Source organism: Castor canadensis, chromosome 7 (genome assembly GCF_047511655.1).
Source record: "Castor canadensis chromosome 7, mCasCan1.hap1v2, whole genome shotgun sequence".
In the NCBI taxonomy this organism is placed as follows: Eukaryota; Metazoa; Chordata; class Mammalia; order Rodentia; family Castoridae; genus Castor; species Castor canadensis.
In genome coordinates, this window is record NC_133392.1 from 79,506,270 (window position 1) to 79,524,992 (window position 18,723).

Here is an 18,723-nt window from a genome sequence, read left to right on the forward strand (position 1 = left end):
CATTCTCTAGCCTCACCTGTTAGGTGAGTAAGGAAGATGCCATACTTCCTTTTTAAATTGTATTTTATCACTTTGAGACCACACAGTTTATTTTAAAAGGTGGGGTGATTATAGTGAGATTATATCCAATATTGCAGAAAACTTTATTTATTTAGATGGAATTTTCAAATTTCAGGGTTTTTTTTATTGTTGTTTCATTGTCAAGATTTTTTGCATGTCCCTAACCACCTAGACTATTACATGGTATGTTAGTGTAAATTGACTCACTTTTTAAAGCTTGAATAATACATTGAAAAAAAAAAAATCCTGAGCAATACTTGAAATGTCTGGCTACAATGTACTAGTCATATGCTTTCTAGTTACTTTGAAAACTAAATACGTAAATCTATATTTAAAAAAATAATGTTTTCAGAAGGAGTACCAACTGAAGTACCTTGTCAGCTACACACAGATTTAGAGCAGATCTTTAACTCTGTGCTGAAGTTCTGCCTGGTAGACCCAGCCACTGAACCTTGGAGAAGTGAACTGCTCCTGCTGGGGAGAGAGAAACAGAACAGTCAGGTGCCTGGGCCGGGAAGAAAGGACAGAGCTGGGCCATGGAGACCCACTGCCCTGTAACTCAGCAGCCAGACTCGTCTCCCAGCTTCAAATGCATAACCAACACACTAGAAGAGCAGCAGGTCAGACCCTCCCTGTGCTGTAGAAGAGAGAACTGCAGACTTCACAGAGAAGATGGGTTGCTTGCTTTGGAACTTGGTGAGAAATAAAATTTCCTGACTAGGTGTGATGTCTCACACCTTGTAATCCTAGTTACTCAAGATGAAAATGGAGGGGGGGGGGAGAATAGTGGTTCAAAGCCTGTGGGGCAAAAAGTTAGTGAGACCCCATCTCAATGAACAAGCTGGTATGGTGTAGCACAAGACTGAGATCCTTGCTATGTGGGAGACACGACCTAAAAAACAAGTAAAGCAAAAAAGGGTTTGTGGGGTGTGGCTTAAGTGGTAGAGCGCCTCCCTAGGAAGCTCAACAATCTGAGTTCAAATCCCAGTAACACAGAGAGAGAGAGGGAGAGGGAGAGAGAGAGAGAGAGAGAGAGAGAGAGAGAGAGAAGAGAAAGAAATAGAATTTCCTGCAGAGAAATCCAGGTGGAATTATGCAGAGATGCAGGTATGAGCAAGCGGAAACTGGTGGTGGGCTCTGCTGCCCCATGTTTAAAGTGACTCTGTGGCTGAGCATAGGGCGAGTCAGAAAGGCAGAGGGCCTGAACTGGCTGCACTTTGTGGACTCCCCAAAAGGTACAGGGCTTTAAATTTAAATCATTTGCCAACTATTCAACTGTGGAGATTTTGTCTAAAACACATCCTTGGCATGTCTAAAATTCTGATACCTCTTTTTCCTGTTTCACTTCCCAGTTTGATTACTTAACTTTAGTGACCCTTGCCTCTCCTCCCATCCCCCACCCGACCCAAAAAGTAAACTCCAGGAGAGAGGGTATTATTGTGTTCTTTATTTATTTCAAACCCTTACTCCGTGTGGAGCACATAGTGGGTGCTTAATAAGTTATTTCAATGAACTAATGACGGAGGGGTGGGCGCTGATGGGCCCCATACTACCTTCTGTGGTGGAGTGCGTCTGTGTGTGGTGGGGGGGGGGAGGGAACATGTCAGTTAGGCCTAAGGACTGGGCTCTCCTAGGCCTCAGCCTCAGCCCAACATGGACCTTCCCAGAGCCCTCTGGTAGTGAGGTTGGGTCCTACTCACCTGATTTCATGGCAAAAACGAGGTCACAAGAGGCTTTGGTCTCTACTTTGGCCAAATTTACCGCTTGCTTTTGAGGATGCATGGGGCTCCGAGCGTCCCACTGCGCCCAGCGGTGTATTTACCGAAGAAGCCCCGGAATTTTATGTAGGGGTACAGGCATCAGCGGCCGGCCTAAGTCTGAGGACACTGGGTTCCCGGGAGCTGGGGAGGGGAAGGCGCGGCCACCAGAGGGCGCCGGAGCCCAGCCGTTGCGAGCGGTCAGTCACAGGACTCCGGGGTTTAAAGACGACTGGCCCAAGGGCTCCAGGACAAGTTGAAGGCCGGGGGTGTCCGAGGACTGCCCTCTTCGCTGGATTGTTAGCTTTCAGGGGCTGGAACCGAGTTAGAGGAGTTCTAGGTTCGAAGCCCAGGGCCCACAATGAATGAATGCACGCACGGGTGCAGGTCCACAGACCACCCAACTTGGGCCAAAATGGCTAGGTGAGAAGGGAGCACACAAAAGGCACTCATTCCTACCGTCCAGAGTCCTGGCCGCCACCTGCTCACAACTGCCCACCCCCGTCCCCATCCCTGTCCCCAGATGGAGCAGCTGGGCCCACTCCCACACAGTACTCCAGGACTCCCTGGGGACAAAGCCTGTCCTCATTGAGTGCCCCTCAGATGGACGTGGGCATGGAACCCACTCCATAGATTGGCTGTGCGGGAAAGAGACTGAAGAGGTGGCCGGAGCCAGAGCCGCTTGTGGTCACAAAGGGAGCCGCTGCACCCTTCGCCGCTTGGCTGGGTATCCAGCTAGGGGCGCAGTGGCCTCGCAGTGTGTAGTTCTCTGGACCCTAATGGCCACCGTTAGGAGCACAGTCCAGGTAGGAGGTAGGAGGATGCGGGGTTCTCCCATCCATGTGGGTCGCGCTGGGCTTTCATTGGGGAGAGGCAGGAAATACTGAAGTTCACAGTTCTTTCCAATTTCCACTAAGTACTGTGTGTCAGACACGCGTGGAGGCTTTTACAGGGGGAGGGAGCTGTGGTGCAACCCCGTCCTGTTCTGTGGGGGATGGAACTGTGATAAGCCTCTTCCTCGGTGGTGAGAACCGAGGGGCGAAGGCGAAGAGGACTCAGGAAATTACAGCATACCGAGGCTACCCGCTGGGTCCTTTCCGCAGTCACCCAGCCGTACGTCCGAAGGACCCTACTGATCTGAGTCTCTCTGACGGCATAGACCGGTGGCATTCCACTAGGCCATGCTCTCCCAACAGCTAGCTGAGCCGGGAGCCGGGGATCAGGACGGTGGTCGGTCAGCTTGAGGTCCCGAGCACCCAAGACAGGACGCTCTTGGCTGCCTCGGAAAGCGTTCGTTGGGTTCATTCAGTCCCCATCACAGAGAAGCTACGTCTCGCAGCTTTCCCCGCGTCCCCCACTCTCCCTCAGTCTCTCCATCTGCATAATGGGAACAATAAGCAATCAGCCTCACTGATTTGTTGGGAGCCTTTTTGCAGGCTTGGTCCACGGAGCGGGACCCAGCAGGACTTGAGATGAAAGGCCAGAGTGTTGGGGCTTCAGGGGAGCATCAGGGGAGCGGAGGAGGGGCTAGAGGGGGGCTGCCGCGCGTCAGAGACCCCCCGCCACCCTCGGGTCCGCCCCTTGCCTAGCGCCCCGCCCCGCCCCGCCTGGTTTTCGCCTCTAAAGCGCCCAGCGAGCGCCTCCCGCCGCCGCCGCACTTTCACTCTCGGTCCGCAGCCGCGCCCGCCCGGCTTCTGGCCCCTGCCGATCCGCTGCCACCCGTGCGCCCGCCAGTTCGCCCGTCCGCGCTATGGACGCCAAGGTTGTCGCCGTGCTGGCCCTCGTGTTGGCCGCACTCTGCATCAGCGACGGTGAGTGCGCTCGGTAGCCGAGGCCCGGGAAGGGCTCCCGGCTCTGAGCTTCGGCTCGGAGGAGGTCCGGAGCTCTCTGCCCGCAATGCGCGCAGCGAGCTCAACGTGCGCCGCTTGGCACAGGGGAAGTGACACAGGGAACTCTGCAGGGCGCACACCCTCAGGGTGCGGTGTCCCAGGCCCCACGCGCCGCCCTGAGACTCTGCGCTCTGCAGAGAGCGATCGCAGGACCTCCAGCGGCGTGCGGAACCAGGTCCTTGCGGGACATCTGGGCAGGAGCGCGCGGGGCTGGAGAGCTGGTCCTGCCTGCGGCCCCGGGCGCCTGCTTGCAGGCGGCTCCGACCTCGCTTTCCAGAGGCGATGGGCTCCGAGGTCCCGCGCGCAGAGTGCGCACATGCTATTGGGCGATCCTTATGCCTGCCCCGAAGTGCTGGTTTTGCTTGTGAGGTCGGGTACAGCTGCGCGACTTCTCCAAAAGAAGCAGGTCCTCTTCCCGCACGCACTCGGGGCTACCGGCCAGGCGCTGGCGGGCGGTGCAGCTCAGCTGGCGGGCTTGCACCACCCGCCAGGCCACGCTTTTGCACAGTTCGGTGGTCTGCAGCGACGCGGACCTGGGTACGCGTCCACCCACGGCTTCCATACCTTTTCCAGGGTAGCTGGAGAAAGGCCTAGGGGTCGACCGGGCCATGCACGCTCCTCCCCAGCCCCGCAAACACACCTGCAGACGGGAGCCTTTGTCATGGGCCCACCTAGCGCTCTGCCTAGGAATGGGAGCTGCAACTGCGTTCAGTCACCCGGGCCTTGGGCCACTGAGAGCTGCGGTGTCCCATTTCACTGGGAGAGGGCTTTTCTTTCTTTTTGCTTTTTCGACACTGAAGAGAAAACTCGCTGCGCTGTTACAGGACACCGCTACCGCAAAACAAAATAAACCATTGCCTCTGAACACACAAAACAAAACCCTGTCAGTCGGGCCGCTGCCCTTCCTGGGCTGCGAAGTTTCCTGCAAAGGGTGGAAAGAGCACTTCGTGCTGTTGGTACAGAGGTGTTCTGTGCTGGGCTGGGTTGCTCCAGTGCTAGGCTGGGTTCTCGAGAACCCTAGATGACAGGACACTGGCATGGTTCGCGCGTGTGCTCCGGGCTGCGCCCGGCAGAGAGGCTGAGCTAACTCGGTGGGAAGTACTCTTTAAAAGCATAAAGAATTGCTGGTGAGAACTACTAATGACCCAGACTGAAGGCAATTTCGAATTTTTTTCTGTTGCTGAAAAGTTCTGGGAGGCTGCCTATTGATAACCCCCATCCCCACCCCCACCCCAGGTCATGGGCACTCTGGTTTGGAATGAAATGGTTTGGATGGAAGCGTCACAGCGTACTTCTATTATGAATGGTGCCTCTGAGGGAACTGCCAGGAGATGAGAATGCAGGTCCTTGAGTCCTGGGTGCAGCTGTCCTGGGGGGGCGGGGGTATACAGAGAAGGTAGGGTGCCTTATCTACAGACATCACCTTGCCCTTGACAGGGGTTGGTTGCATTCCTCTCAGAGTGGCCTTCTTGGCAGCCAAGTGGCCGGTCAGTGCCCTGTGCCCCACGCAGGTCCGGTTCTCCTTGTATGCATCCACAGAATGCGGGGTGGTTTTTTTGTTTTTGTTTTTGTTTTTCCTTACCTCCTGACGCCTATGTGCCCTCAGGCCCTGGAGGAGCTGGCCAGTGCTCTGTCTCAGTGTTAGAGTGCCAAACGCTGAAGGTTCCAAATTCAGGATGACATCTGAGCCAGACAGAACTTTTGCCTGTACATGGAGTCACATCCAAAAGAGTTTGAAAAATTAGTGATGCTGACCAAAAAGCTGGAGGTGGGGTAGAACCCTGCTCTGTCAGTCAGAACACCCAGGGGACTGTTGCTTTCAAACTCTGCTGAGACTCCCTGCTTGATCAGCAGGGATGGCGACCTGAGGGCAGGAATAGGGACTGCCTTTGGAGGACATAGATAAGAGGTGTGGGGGTGGGGATGATCCTGTGTTTTGGGATTGAAATCGGCTCTGTTTTCTGACCTAAACTCCAATGCTTGGTTAGAGGGACCAGTTTATGGGGACTCAGGCGAGAAACAGCCCCCAGCAGGGGCTCCATAGCATAGTACTTGGTGCTATGTCCTTTCAGGTTCAGTGTTGTGGGGTTGGGGCTAGTACCGTCTCATCACTGGGCTCCAGTTCTCCTGCTCCCTTCCTGCCTGCTCCCCTCTCCCCACCCCCCACAACTCAGCCAGACCCCAGGAAAATAAGGGAAACCCAGAGGTGCAGTGCTCAGTGGGGCACTTGAGCTCCTGGGTTACCCTGGCTGGCAGGTGCCATTCCCAGAGTCACTTTCCCAGGTGATCTGCTTACAAGGCAGCACCAATTTTCCCACAGGGACCAGAGCTGTTGCTGGAATAGCTGGTGTCTCTCAGCACCTTGATGCCAGGCCTTGTTCTTACAGCAAGGCGTCGCCTCTGGGGGTGGCAGTGGAAGTGTCTGCTTTTACCCTGGTTTGGTGGCTAAATCCACTCCTGCTCCCAGGCTACTGCAGAAACGTAAGCCTCTCCCACAGAGAACATGCTGAGGCCTCTGGATCTCTGTAAACAGGCAAAAGTAAAAAGTGAAAAGACAATGGTCAAATAAAAAACTTTAAATCCCTGAACCAAATATTGTCAGTCATATGTTTAATCCCTGATGGAAGGGCTGCAAATTCAAATAATTTGGGATCTTAAGTGGAGCTGGGGTAAAATGTACAGTACAAAATTTAAAAACAAAACCCCACAAAACTCACAAATCCCACCCCCCACCCCCTACCCCCGTCTTGCAATTCTATACTTAAAGGGTGAGCCTTAAAGGAGCCCCTTGCTAATTTACACTAATGAGTGTCAATTATGGCATTTTGCAAATTGGTGAATTGGCAAACAAAGACGGTAATGGGATCCAGGAGGCCACTGCATCCTTGCTCTGGCAATGAGAGCCACTTGGACTCTAGCCTTGGGGAAGTGCTGGGGAGGAGGTGAGTCCTGAGCCTCTCCCTGGGGACCCCAGGTAGGCCCTCACCTGGAATTCTGTGGTTTCCAGGTCCTGGCTTAAGGTGAATGTGGGGAGGGAACACTGCAGATGGGGGAGGGCTGCATTCCAGGAGCTGAGGTGGTTCCCAGCTGAGGCCCGCACAGAGGGGGAGGGGAGGGAACCTGGAGCCTTCTTCTTGCCTCTCTGTTCCTTTCCTCAGTAGAAAGATCTTTAAGGAAAATGTGAGAATCTTGGTGTCTTAGACTAAATCCCTTATCTCTGATAATGGTAGTTCCTACCTTTATCATAAAACACTTGAACAGGTAGCTGCTATTTTAATCTCCCCACTCCAGGACAGTCCAGCTCTCCAGAGCCCAGCCAGAACTCCCTGTGCTGCCCAAGGAGAAGGAGATGAATCTGGAATGTATACCTTACCCCATTGCTCTTGATGCTTCATCTACCCTCCCCCACACATCTTATCTGTCAGATTCCCAATGCTAGCAGGGTAATGCTGGCCTTGTTGTCCTTCCTCTCCTCCCCTAGGGAAACCTGTCAGCCTGAGCTACAGATGCCCGTGCCGATTCTTCGAGAGTCATGTTGCTAGAGCCAACGTCAAGCATCTCAAAATCCTCAACGCTCCTAACTGCGCCCTTCAGATTGTGTAAGTCTTAAACATCATCCCCTGGTGCTGTTTGTTGTAGCTAATGAGGGGAGTACAATGAGCATAATTAAGGACAGCTATTATTGCCATGAGGACTTTGAGAAGGCTATCAGACATCAGAACTATTGCCCTTGGGACCCTGCTGGGATTGGAGTGGTTTTTGGCTCTTCTTTCGAAGCTTCCTCCTTCAGTGTAGCACAGGTGGTTGCCACTGGAGTTCACCAAAGGGAGGCTCGCCAACGTTTTGGCTGAAACCCAGGAAATGAGCCAGCCCTTTGCTATTAAAAGTTACATCTGTCCTCCAGTTTCAGGGCTCTGATACCCTAAATTAATCCTTTCTCACGTAGCAAAAGATCATAAGACCCATATTCAACTGACATCATCTTTGGTGAAACCTCAGTTTTCAGTTCACTTAACTGCATGTTATTTTCAAGTACAACTTAGGAATTTTTGTTTTTGCTGGATGTTGATGTTTTTATTTCAAGTGGGAAACAAGAAAAACCCAAATCGCACATCCACAAGGCACAAAGATCTCACTTGGGGTTCAGCAAGAGAGGTGTGTGACAAAAGCCATGTGCTTGAGAGGCCACTTCATGTCCTCTCCTGTGTCTGCACCTGGGGTGGTCAGGGCTCAGAGTCCCCTGGGGAAGATTCACTTTCTCACATATCCTAATGCTAAAAATGGGGTAAGGGCACAGCAGTTGGAATGAAGCTGTAACGTCCCACTCAACTTCAACCATTTCCCTTTCTAGCCTTTGCTTCTTTGAATTGTGTGTATTGCTTACAATATTGTTTAGGGCCCTAAAAGATTAATATTTTTTTCACTACTTTGCTTACAATAAAATATCTCCTAGGAAGGAGATTTTGAAGATGCATGAATCGAGCTGGCTTCGGCCTACTTTGCAGAATAGGCTATACTGGTTCAGTGGCCCTAAAAGTTGAAGATGACAGATACAGTTTCTTAGATACACTAAGAAATGGCTGTCCGAGATTTGCACCCCGTGTGCCTTGCTCCAAACCACACCCTTCCTGCACACCTGTTTATTTAATGAGCAGGTTGCTTGAAGAGGAGGAGGCTGTTCCTGAGCCATGGTGCCAGGGCTTAGTTGTCCATGCAGACTCCTCAGTGTCTGGGCAGGATGTTTGAGTTACCTGACACTCAGGGATTTATGGAGAAGCATCTGGAAGCATGAGTTCAACCCCTCCCCAGGAGTTTTCATATAAGGAGGCTTTGAGTGGTTAGAAGTAGAAAGTTCTGTCAACTTTTAATAAAACAAATGATACCATAGAACATTCAGTAAATTGTAAAATCTCTCCAGAAACTATTTTTTGGCAAATCACCTTCACCTATACTATCACCTTTCAGCTGCCCCACCCCTCCCCCATCTACACTACCGCCATGCACCTGCACTTCTCCTCCCCCACCTATAGGGTCACCTTTTACTTGCACCACCCTGCCCCTCACTGGATGGTCCCCCCAGATTTTGCAGACTTCTTCTTGTTACCCTTAGGTCTGTTCCACATGCTATCAAATGCCCAGCAGAATAAAATTCTGCTTCTGTGACTTGCCAGTCTTCAGAAGTTTCTATAACCTTCCCAATAGTGTCCCCAGCCATCTGCCCCCTGACCTCTGGCCACAAGCTTCTTGGGCATCCTGTCTTCACTCTTCCTTTACATCCTATGCACTTGGACCCCTTTGGAGTATTTGTTCTTGTTTTTCCTTCCTCTTTATTCACTTGCCAATCTCCTGCTTCTCCTTCAAAGGCCAGCGGCTCAGTTGTTCCCTGCTGTGACCTCACCCTGGTCTCCCTTATAGAGATTTTGTCACTTCCCTGTCTCTGCCAGGGACCTGCCACACACTGCTGGTTGTGTTTTCCCAAGTTCCCAATACACCTTGAGCAGCTCTTCAACTGAGCCTGCCAGGCAGAGCACCCAGTAACGGTACTGTTAAGTGAGCCATTTTCCCCCTCTCAGCTCTACACTGTCACCTCTTGTGTCTTGGCAGCGCAAGGCTGAAGAACAACAACAGACAAGTGTGCATTGACCCGAAATTAAAGTGGATTCAGGAGTACCTGGAGAAAGCTCTAAACAAGTAAGCACAAGAGCCCAAAGGACTCTCCAGTAGACCCACTGAGGAAGGCTAACACCTGTGAGAGATGAAAGGGCAGGGCTGGGGGAGGAGGGCCTGGACCCTGCAGGCAGGTGAGCCTGTGGGGCAGCACTGATCAGGGGTCAGGTCTGAGGTTTGTCAGCTTATAGACACCACACCTATAGCATATGGTACGATACTGCAGCTTGTATACATCCATGCTCTCTCCCGTCACATTGGAGCTTTTATAACTGGGGTTTTTCTAAGAAATTGTATTATCCCAACCAGTCACTTCCCTTGTCATCATCATTATCATCATCATCAGTCTCATTATCATTTTTTAAATCAATGATTACTTCAAGATTTGTATTGGTTTGTTTTGGAGCTTCTCCTCTCCTCCCCTGGGGCCTCTGGGCACAGTCACGTGATAGCTTCTCAGTGAGCTCAAGAAAGTGTCCTTTCTCCAGAGGCTGAGGCTGGAGGAAGAGGTCAAGCCAGGACACCCCTCCCCTGTGGGGATGCCTCTTTGTGACTCACACAGAGCAGGTCTGGGCAGTGGCCACTGCATTCACCTCATCTTTCAAGATTGATGATTGGATCTGGGGGCTCCATGTAGAAGCTATCACTGAGAACTGTGCTCAAAGACCCTCCCCTGGCCATTCCTGCCCTCTCCCTGCCTCCAAAAGCATGCTTCCTCTCGCTTCTGCCTCTCATTTCTGTAGCACAATCAATGCCACCTCCCACGGGCAGGAAGGAGAGTGGTAGTGGCTCCAGCCTGCTTCCCTCTTCTCCCTTTGCCTTCCCCCCTCCTAGGGCCCTCTGTAAGATCCCACTTTGCATACTCCAGAATGGAGCCAGTCCCTCCTGGAGGATGTGAGATCATACCCTTGCCTTTCCCACAAAAAACAAGTCTTTGCAAAATTTTAATAAATGTAAATTCAAATCAGATCACTTGCTTCGAGGAGGTTGGTTCCTCTGATTGCCTCTGAAGCCTGTGTATACCATGGCAGCTCTACAAACTCTGAGGTTTCTGAAATCAGAAGTGAAAACACAAATGAATGAATCCACATCTTGACATGAATCCCCTCCTCCTGAAGCCACAGCAGGGAGTTCAGGTTCCAATCAGAAATGTGGGCAAGATGAAAGTTCCCTGTATACATGTGATCTACAGATGGCCCTGGTGGTATTTGTAACTTTTTGCAAGGCATTTTTATATATATTTTTGTGCACATTTTTTTTTTTACGTTTCTTAGAAAACAAATGTATTTCAGAATATATTTGTAGTTGAACAATTCATATATTTGAAGTGGAGCCATAGTAATGTCAGTAGATAACCTTTATCTATGATCTTAAACTACTGGCAATTTGTAAAGAAATATATATGACATATAAATGTGATTACAGCTTTTCAATGTTAGCCACAGTGTATTTTTTCACTTGTACTGAAATTGTATCAAATGTGACATTATATGCACTAGCAATAAAATGCTAATTGTTTTCATGCTATGAATCTCCTACTGTATATGTGGGAAATTATTTACCTGAAATAAAATGAATTAGTTATTAGAGACGGAGCACACAGACGGTGAAGACGAGCCACCTGCTGGTCAGGTGTGGTGGATCCTTCTGCAGAGTCCCTGCGTGAGTGACACTGCACCAGCTTTCCTCACAAGCAGATGAAATCTGCAATTTTGCTTCCTTTTTTTTTTTTTAAATCCAATGGATGTACAGTGTTAGTTTTCTGATGAATAATATTTGATTCACTAATTCCTCTTCCCCTTCCTCCTGCTTCTCAGTTCTCCTAACATTGTCATGTAATCTCCGGAGACTCAACCCCAGTAATACCAAGCTTTCCCATTTTCCCATGTAAAAATCCCATGACTCCAAGCCATAGTTAATAACAGGAACAGGTAGCCTCACCCCATAAATCATTAAATACTATTCAGCTTGAATCATTTTAATGTGACGTCATGAGCCAGTTGCTCTAATAAAATTCAGCTAACCAACTCACTCCCTAGCTCTCCAGAACAATCCCAGTCACCCTCAGAGGTGCTTCCTGGCATCCAGAAAGGAGAAGATGGGATCTGGCTACCTTCTTTCTCCTCTTCTGAAAGCCATCTGAATCCAGGGCTCCAAATTCCAAAGTGTTATTTGATTTGAAATGCAGAGGTTTTCTTTTTTCTTTTTTTTTTTTTTTTAAAGAAGGCAAAGAGAGTTCAACTTTGGAAAGAAGCCCGCTGATGAGATCAGGGTGGGTGAGATACAAGACCAACTCCAGCCTGGCCCTGGGCACCCTTCCATGAGCTAGATTCTTGTGGGGAAGAGGAGCCAGGCAAATGCACAGTCACTGTAAGCAGTTGACGGCAACATGGTCATGGAAGCCCGTTTAACCTCTGTTTGAAGTGGGGAGATTTCTCATTTATGTTAATGAGTTAAATGAATTACCTATGAACAATGCTTGGCCCAGGGGCCTCCAGGCCTGAGACTGAAGAGTTAAACTGACTCACGGGCCAGTATTAAATATTGTGCAGACTGAGATAAACTCCTGTGTATTTTCAACATGATTAATGGTTCTACTAATTTTATCTAAGGGGGCACAGAGAAGAAAAAGTGGGGAAAAAAGAAAAGATAGGAAAAAAGAAGCGACAGAAGAAGAGAAAGGCTGCCCAGAAAAGGAAAAACTAGTTGTCTGCCACCTCGAGACGGACCACAGTGCACTCTGCTCAGCGCTTTGTAAATTCGCTCTTCCCCCTCCTCCAGGGCAGGACCCCCCACCCCCTGCACCCTGGACTGGTGCTCAGACTCCATTGGGGGACAGCTTTCCTACCCTGGTGGCCACACCAGCTCCTGTATTTATGTGCTTTTAAAGACCCCTCTTGGTCTGCTAAGTTATGAAGAAAGGTGTTGAGAGACTGGGGTGGGGCCCAGGCCAGGAGTCTGTGTGTTCAGGACCTACCCAGCCTACCCAGCCTGCTAGTGGTTTGGGCATCACCCTGAGCTGAGCCCTCCTGCCAGGAGCTCAAGGGGCTCACATGAAGTCTGCATTCCTGTGGAGACCAAGTGTGGCCTGGCCAGTGCACAGAGGGGCCTTCGAGGCCAGCAGAGGGGCACTCACTAAGTGCCTTCTCCACAGCTACCATCTCAGGACAGTTGATAACTGACTTGTTCTTAGCCTAAGCTTTTCCCAAGTACCTGTCGCCTGGCCCTCCATGGCACTGCTGCCTGGGAAGGGACTTCAAGCCTTCCTCCCTGGCCTTGTAAGCAACTTTGCCTGAAGCCCGGGTGGGTTTTGGTTGACGGTATGGGGTGATCAGCAGGGAACGACGATGCACTTCCAGAAAACAGATGTGAGTGCTTCTCAGGGAATGTCCTCTTGGGCAATTCACCCTATAGTCTTTAAACGAGTCCCCACCTGGAGGACAGATGTGTCCGGGGACTCCTAGCTTGTCCCCTTCCCCCTTCTGCTGGGAGCCATGACAGTGTGTGCTCCAGGCCCAGGGCACAGCTGTCTCACTCCTCACAGGAAATATTTGTCTTCAATGAATACCACTTAAGTTCTAGAACTTTCCTCCACCCGACTTCCTTTCCCCTGCCAATTTGTCTGAGTTTTTTTGCCAAGTGTCTAGTTTGGACTAGAAAGCTGTAGGCCACACAGGAGGGCAAGGCCCTGATTTCAGTAATGCTTTGAAAAAGAACGCCTTGAATTTCTAGACCTTTCTCCTCACCTCACATAAACGCACATTCACCCTGCACCCTGGATGGCTGATAGGAATTTCAATAAATCAAGGCAGAAAGAAGAAGTGGTTGGAGGATGGGGCAAACACATGTCAGGAAAAGGAAACCCACCAAAGGCCCTGCATGTCAGACTCTCCCAGGTCCCTGAGTGCCTTAGTGTGCTCCCCTGTGATTGCAACATGAAGCAAGTACAGCCGTCCATTCTCCTTCTTGGAGAAGAGTCTTGCTAGTGAGCTTCACGGAAGGCCCTGTGTTGCCCACTGCTGTCCCTTTTATCTGGGCAGCAATCCCAGCCCTCATCCTTCCTTGTCAACTCTAGGGACAGCAGGACTGAGCCTTTGGGTAAACAGAGGCTCCCCCTCTTCCTGCACTCCTTACATTTTTAGGCATCTGACTGTTAGCTGGGCTGCCCAGGACTGCCATCCTTCCTGGGGAAGCCAGCTATAGTCTGGTCTGTGGAACTTTGGCTAGGGTCATCCCAGAAGATCAGACCTGTGCCTTGGCAGCAGCTCTGCCTAGAGGGGGTGACTGGTCCCTCCTGGGGCATCAGGGGGAGCTGTTGCCCTCTAACAACCTAGGGCCAGGCTGAGGCTGCCCTGAGGTGGCAAGCCACTTTCTGCAGTGTCCAGAGGACCCCACTGAACCCCAGGGGGAACCAACTGTCTAGGAGGGTCTAAGAGAATGAGCCACTTATCAGGAAGTACAAGCCAGCTCTGCCATCTGTATGTGACTCCCTGGGACCTCTGTGTCTCATAAGAGGCTTATGAAGTGCTTACAAGGGCGAATCCCAGCCCGCTGAAGACAAGAGTCTCCATGGAAGCGCAGAAGAGCCTAATCTGGATCCCATGGTGGGTTGAAACTAGGAAGAGCTGGAGCAGGTCAGCAGCCAGGTGAGAGGTACGGGTTGCTGAGCACTACCCAGCACAGGTGCTTCCTGCATCACCTGTGAGGCCACCTCTGGCTACCCCAGGCCACTGGAGTGGTGCCAGCTGAGAGATTCCCAAGGGAGAGTGTGGGAGGTTGATGGAAGAAGTAAGTGTAGTCTTCCATCTCAGGGAGTGCCAAGGCCTGGGGATGCCCGGGGCCATAGAGCTCTTGTCAATGCCATGATGATGTATGGCTTTAACCTCAGTCCTGTCACCCTCGGACAGAGAGGCCCCAGTCCTAACCCTAGTGCCCTGGAAGGTTAAGACAGTGTTCCCTGTTGTGTGCTTGTGCCATGCTTCCCTGTGCCATTGTGTGTCTGCCATGCCCTGTGCTTGTGTCTGTCTTCTTTGCTTCTGCCTTCATCAGATCCTTCTGCTTTAGTCCTGTCTGTGTCTTCCCCCATACTCCTGCTCTCTCAGGCCACAAGGAGGAAGACACATGGCCGTAAGTAAATAGTAGGGGCCCTGTGGCTTCTGCTGGTCATCTGCCTGCTAGAGCAGGCACATTGTCCCAGGCATGTGGTGGAAACTTGCCTTAATGGTGTCTCCTCTGTTCTTGTTAACAGGAGGCTCAAGATGTGAGAGGTGGGTCAGTCGCCTGAGGAAACCTTACAGAAGGAGCCCAGGTCTGAAGTCAGTGTTAGGGAAGGGCCTGCAGCCACTTCCCCTGCTCCTGGGCAGGGCTGAATGCATTTCCAAGGGCCCTGTTTTGCACAGTTTGCCTTATTCTCACCATTTGATTATGTAACAAAATACATGGTGTTTATTTTTCATTTAGTCTGATTATCCAGTGTCATTGGTGACAGATAGGAACTTAAGCTTGAGACCATTATGTTATTTGCATTATTATAGTATCTTTCCCATGGAACCCTTCCATGACTAGGGGTTCCTGAGTTTTGTATCTCTCTGAGCTGAGTCAGGAGGCTCACCCCTTTCCAACTGGGAGCCAGGGATCCTCCTCCCTGAGGATCACAGGGCTTCCCCAAGTGCAGCCAGGGCAGTGAGACCCACCCTCATCCCATGCTCCCCCCTGCATCCATCATGCTCTTCTCATCATTCTCTCTCTCATCCATCGTCATGTGTCTCCAAGAATGTCTCCATGATCCTGAAAAAGGACTCTCTCAAGATGAAAGCTTTCATTTAAACTGGGCACCAAGAAGGAAAGGAAAATGTTTTGGTGTTCCCTGAAAACACTGTGCACATCTGTGTCTTGTTTAAAATTTGTCTGCTGTCCATACCTGTGTTTTTGTTCACAGCCACTGTCCTCATCTGTGACCAGTGTCTCGGTGTGTGCACTGTCCCTTCCTCAAATGCAAAGGCTGAGTGTGAGGACACAGAAGCCCCTCGGGCCCTTTGACCCCTTCCTGATCAAGGTTGTGGTCAAAGTGAGCAGTCTTGGTTTCCCCACTGGTCACAGAACCAAGGTGGACCAGCAAACAAAGCCCAAAGGAATGTGGTTTGCCCAGGATTGACCTCCTAGGACTACTGAGCCTCAAGATTTCTTAAAACTGCAGTTTTATTTCCCTGGCACCAAATTCAACATTGTTTTGGGAATAACAGGAAAACAATTTTCAATTTAATTGCAATTTTTAAAATCTAATTCATAAAATAATCAGTCCTGACCTGAAGATTCCCTCTCAATTAAAATCCAATCTTATCTTTCTCACCATTGGGCAATGCTGTCATCTCACCTGGTCAGCTGTGCTGCCACATGTCGTCTTGTACTTCCAGAAAGTCCTGCATGCTTTCCTTTAAGAAAGGTTAAAGGTCCTGACATTTGAAGCATTTCCCTTTTGCTGAGGAATCTATAGAGTTACATTAAACTGCTTACAAATGTAACACTAGAGGCTTCTCATGCTTTTGTTTTTTTCAGGCAGTTTCACTAATTCTTTTCTCCTTCCATTAAAGACTCCAGTTAAGAGTCTTCAAATGAAGAAGGTGGAAAAGGAGAACAAAACTTAGTGACTCACCAGTTGACAGGGCACTGTACATAAATTCATCCACCAAAATTTTCCCCTAACTTAAAACAAACATTAAAATTCTCAAGCCAGCCAAGTTATATTGAAAAACTAGGGCCTGAAGAATCTGTATTAATACAGTACTGGTTTTCCAAAACCTCTTTTGAAATTAACCCGTCACTACAGTGCTCCTGCATTATACATGAAATAATTGGAATTTCCAGTGGAACAGTCATTTTCTATGTAATCCAAGATATTTAAAAATTCTCTCATGGAAAATATAGAAGCATCTTCCCTCAGACTCCATTAACAAGGACCATTAAATCTCTTGCTTGAAGAAAAAAATAAGCATGGCCCCAAATCTTAACTACAGTTAAGGATGAAATCATATTTGTTTCTCTTCCATAAGGGAAAAATAGATAAGGGTAGAAACTGCAGGGAGACTGATTTGTGTAACAATTCTTCCACTAACAATCAACTCCTAATCAGCCTGCTAACTGGAGACTGCCTGTCTGAAGCAAACAGGCATTTAAATAGGCCATTTGCAAAGGAAAAGTCTCCCCACCCTAATCTCCCCTTTGCTTTCAAAATGCAAGGGGACAACCAGCTGCCCCTCCTGATCCTGTAGCTGCCTATACCCATTCCCTTGGGCTCTGTCTAACCTCCAGGGTGGTCCTCTGCTGCCAGTCTTTGCATGGGGAAGGAGAGATGGCTGGGAGCTCACAGACATGCTGTGTGTTGGAATCCAATGTATACCGTGTGTTGTTTGCACTGTTGTTCTGCTCCTGCCAGACCCTGAGACACCAACAAGGAGGCTCAGAATAACTCACTGCTTGACTACCTGTTCACCAGAGATCATGTTCTGAGAAAGTGTTCAGCTTTGAACAGAGGCTCTGAATCAGAAGGTTGCAGTGATCTCTTGTGGGATCAGAGACCTAAGCTTTCCATTGGATCCCATTTGACCCTTCCAAGATGGAATTTTCTACTTGGTGCTTCCCTTATGGAAGATCATCACCCTCCCAGGATTGTACCCTCTTCCAGCTAGATGAGGATTTGGGAGACCTGTTCCATCTACACAGCTTCCCTGACTTTTCCTATAGAACTGCTAAGGGAGCCCCATCCATAGAACTGCTCCCTAAAAGTCTCCATATCCCGTAAGCAGACCACCAACCTTGCCAAGTGGACAAAACCATCTAGAAAACATGTTATTCCCAACCTCTCTGGGCTCTCAGTCTCTGAGCAGTTGTGGAGTCAGTGTTAAATGTGATAAATACTGTATTTTGTATTGTTTAAATTGCATCTCCCAGAAAATGTGAAAATGGCCCAGAAGAAGGCAGCTTCCTGTATGCAGTGTGTGCTTTTTTTTAAAGTAACAACTCTGAGAAACAATTTCTATTCTGAAGTCATATCAATGAAAACGATGTATCTGCACTTATAATTTTCCTAATAAAGATCTGTATTCAAATGCAGCCTCTAAGAGTTTGAAATGAGTGTTACCACATAGAATTTTCCAGACTTGAACTTTCTTTCTTAAACCCAACACCGATGGGTTGTGTAAGCCTAGCAACAGAGGTCAGTCAGTAGCAGGCCATCCTACTCACAGCCCAGAATTCTGGGGCCAGACCTGTCCCTGCTAAATAATTGGTCCTCAGCACGCAAGGGGCTTCCTTTTCTTGGCGTGATCTGCAGTTTGTTGGAGTTGCTTCTTAAAGGCAAGTTGGTCTTCCACAAGGTCCCAGGAATTTGCCCAACAGTTGTGGGAAAGGAAACCCCAATTTTGTACTTGTCAGTCTTGGTAGAAGCAGCAGAGGTTCCTGTAAAACACACACCCATCACCACTGAGGATCATAGCACTCTGCATGTTTCCTGTCCTGCACAGACGTTTTGCTGGAAGACAGAGGCTGATTTACTTGCCCACTGCTGTTCCACCCTATCCAGAACCTGGGAATTGGGGTGTGAGCCCTTCAGACAAGGGCTATTGCTTCTTATTTCGGTTCTTAAACAAATACATCATGAACTCTTTTGGAACAATATTATGTTTAACTTTTTTGGGGGGGGGCAGCACTGGGGTTTGAACTCAGGGCCTCACACTTCTTAGGCAGGCACTCTTACCACTTGAGCATTCCACCAGCCCTTAACACTTTCTCTCACATTCTCTCTAGTCTACAGCCAACCACGTTGGAAAGGAGAGGCTGGCACAAAAACCCTAAATGCCTAAGATTAGAGTGTTATTGGCCCAGATGTGACCATACTACCCCCTTACTTACAGAGTGGATGTCATGTGAGTGCTAAGTTGCATATGCACTGGAGAAAGGAAGACAGGTTAGAGCCCCAAAAGAGATGGCATGGGTCATTGCACCTGTGGGTATGAAGATGCGTGGATAAGAGCCTGAGTCCTTCTCTATCTCTGCTCACCTTGTGATTTTGTTATTCAAGTTTTAGGGCAAGAGCCCCAGCTCTGAGAATCACAACAGACTAGACTCAGCCACCTGGCTCAATACACCAGTTGAAGAGATGAATAGTGTAGGGCAGAGACAAGAGAGTTATTCAAATATAGTCACATTGGAAAAGATAGACAAAGGGGTCTAGTGACCCCCCAAGGCCATCTTTAAGGTGCTAACAGGAATCAGGGATTTTATAGAACAGGAGACAAAGGAGGGGTTGGAGTATGCACAGCTAACAGAGTCGGTGATCTTGGTCAGGCAGGGCC

At 49.5% G+C, this 18,723-nt stretch overlaps 1 protein-coding gene across 2 annotated transcripts; it reads left to right on the forward strand.

Moving 5' to 3' along the window:
* The first annotated feature begins 3,441 nt into the window (after positions 1-3,441).
* Positions 3,442-17,482, forward strand: Cxcl12 (C-X-C motif chemokine ligand 12). 2 transcript variants are annotated; one of them, XM_020185953.2, is made up of 4 exons: positions 3,442-3,628; positions 7,188-7,305; positions 9,311-9,397; positions 11,986-14,615. In XM_020185953.2, exons 1-4 carry the CDS (start codon positions 3,568-3,570, stop codon positions 12,077-12,079), a joined length of 360 nt encoding a protein of 119 aa, XP_020041542.1. In that variant the 5' UTR covers positions 3,442-3,567; the 3' UTR covers positions 12,080-14,615. The 2 variants fall into 2 exon arrangements, with proteins under 2 accessions (XP_020041542.1, XP_020041543.1); XM_020185954.2 differs by lacking the exon at positions 11,986-14,615 and adding an exon at positions 14,622-17,482 and having other exon boundaries at positions 3,445-3,628.
* Positions 17,483-18,723: the final 1,241 nt, after the last annotated feature.

Excerpts from the sequence above, each read along its gene's own strand:
- Cxcl12 (XM_020185953.2), top strand. The coding sequence starts at position 3,568 with ATGGACGCCAAGGTTGTCGCCGTGCTGGCCCTCGTGTTGGCCGCACTC. Across the intron at positions 3,629-7,187 it reads CGCACTCTGCATCAGCGACG|GGAAACCTGTCAGCCTGAGC; the intron begins GTGAGTGCGCTC and ends CTCCTCCCCTAG. Across the intron at positions 7,306-9,310 it reads AACTGCGCCCTTCAGATTGT|CGCAAGGCTGAAGAACAACA; the intron begins GTAAGTCTTAAA and ends GTGTCTTGGCAG.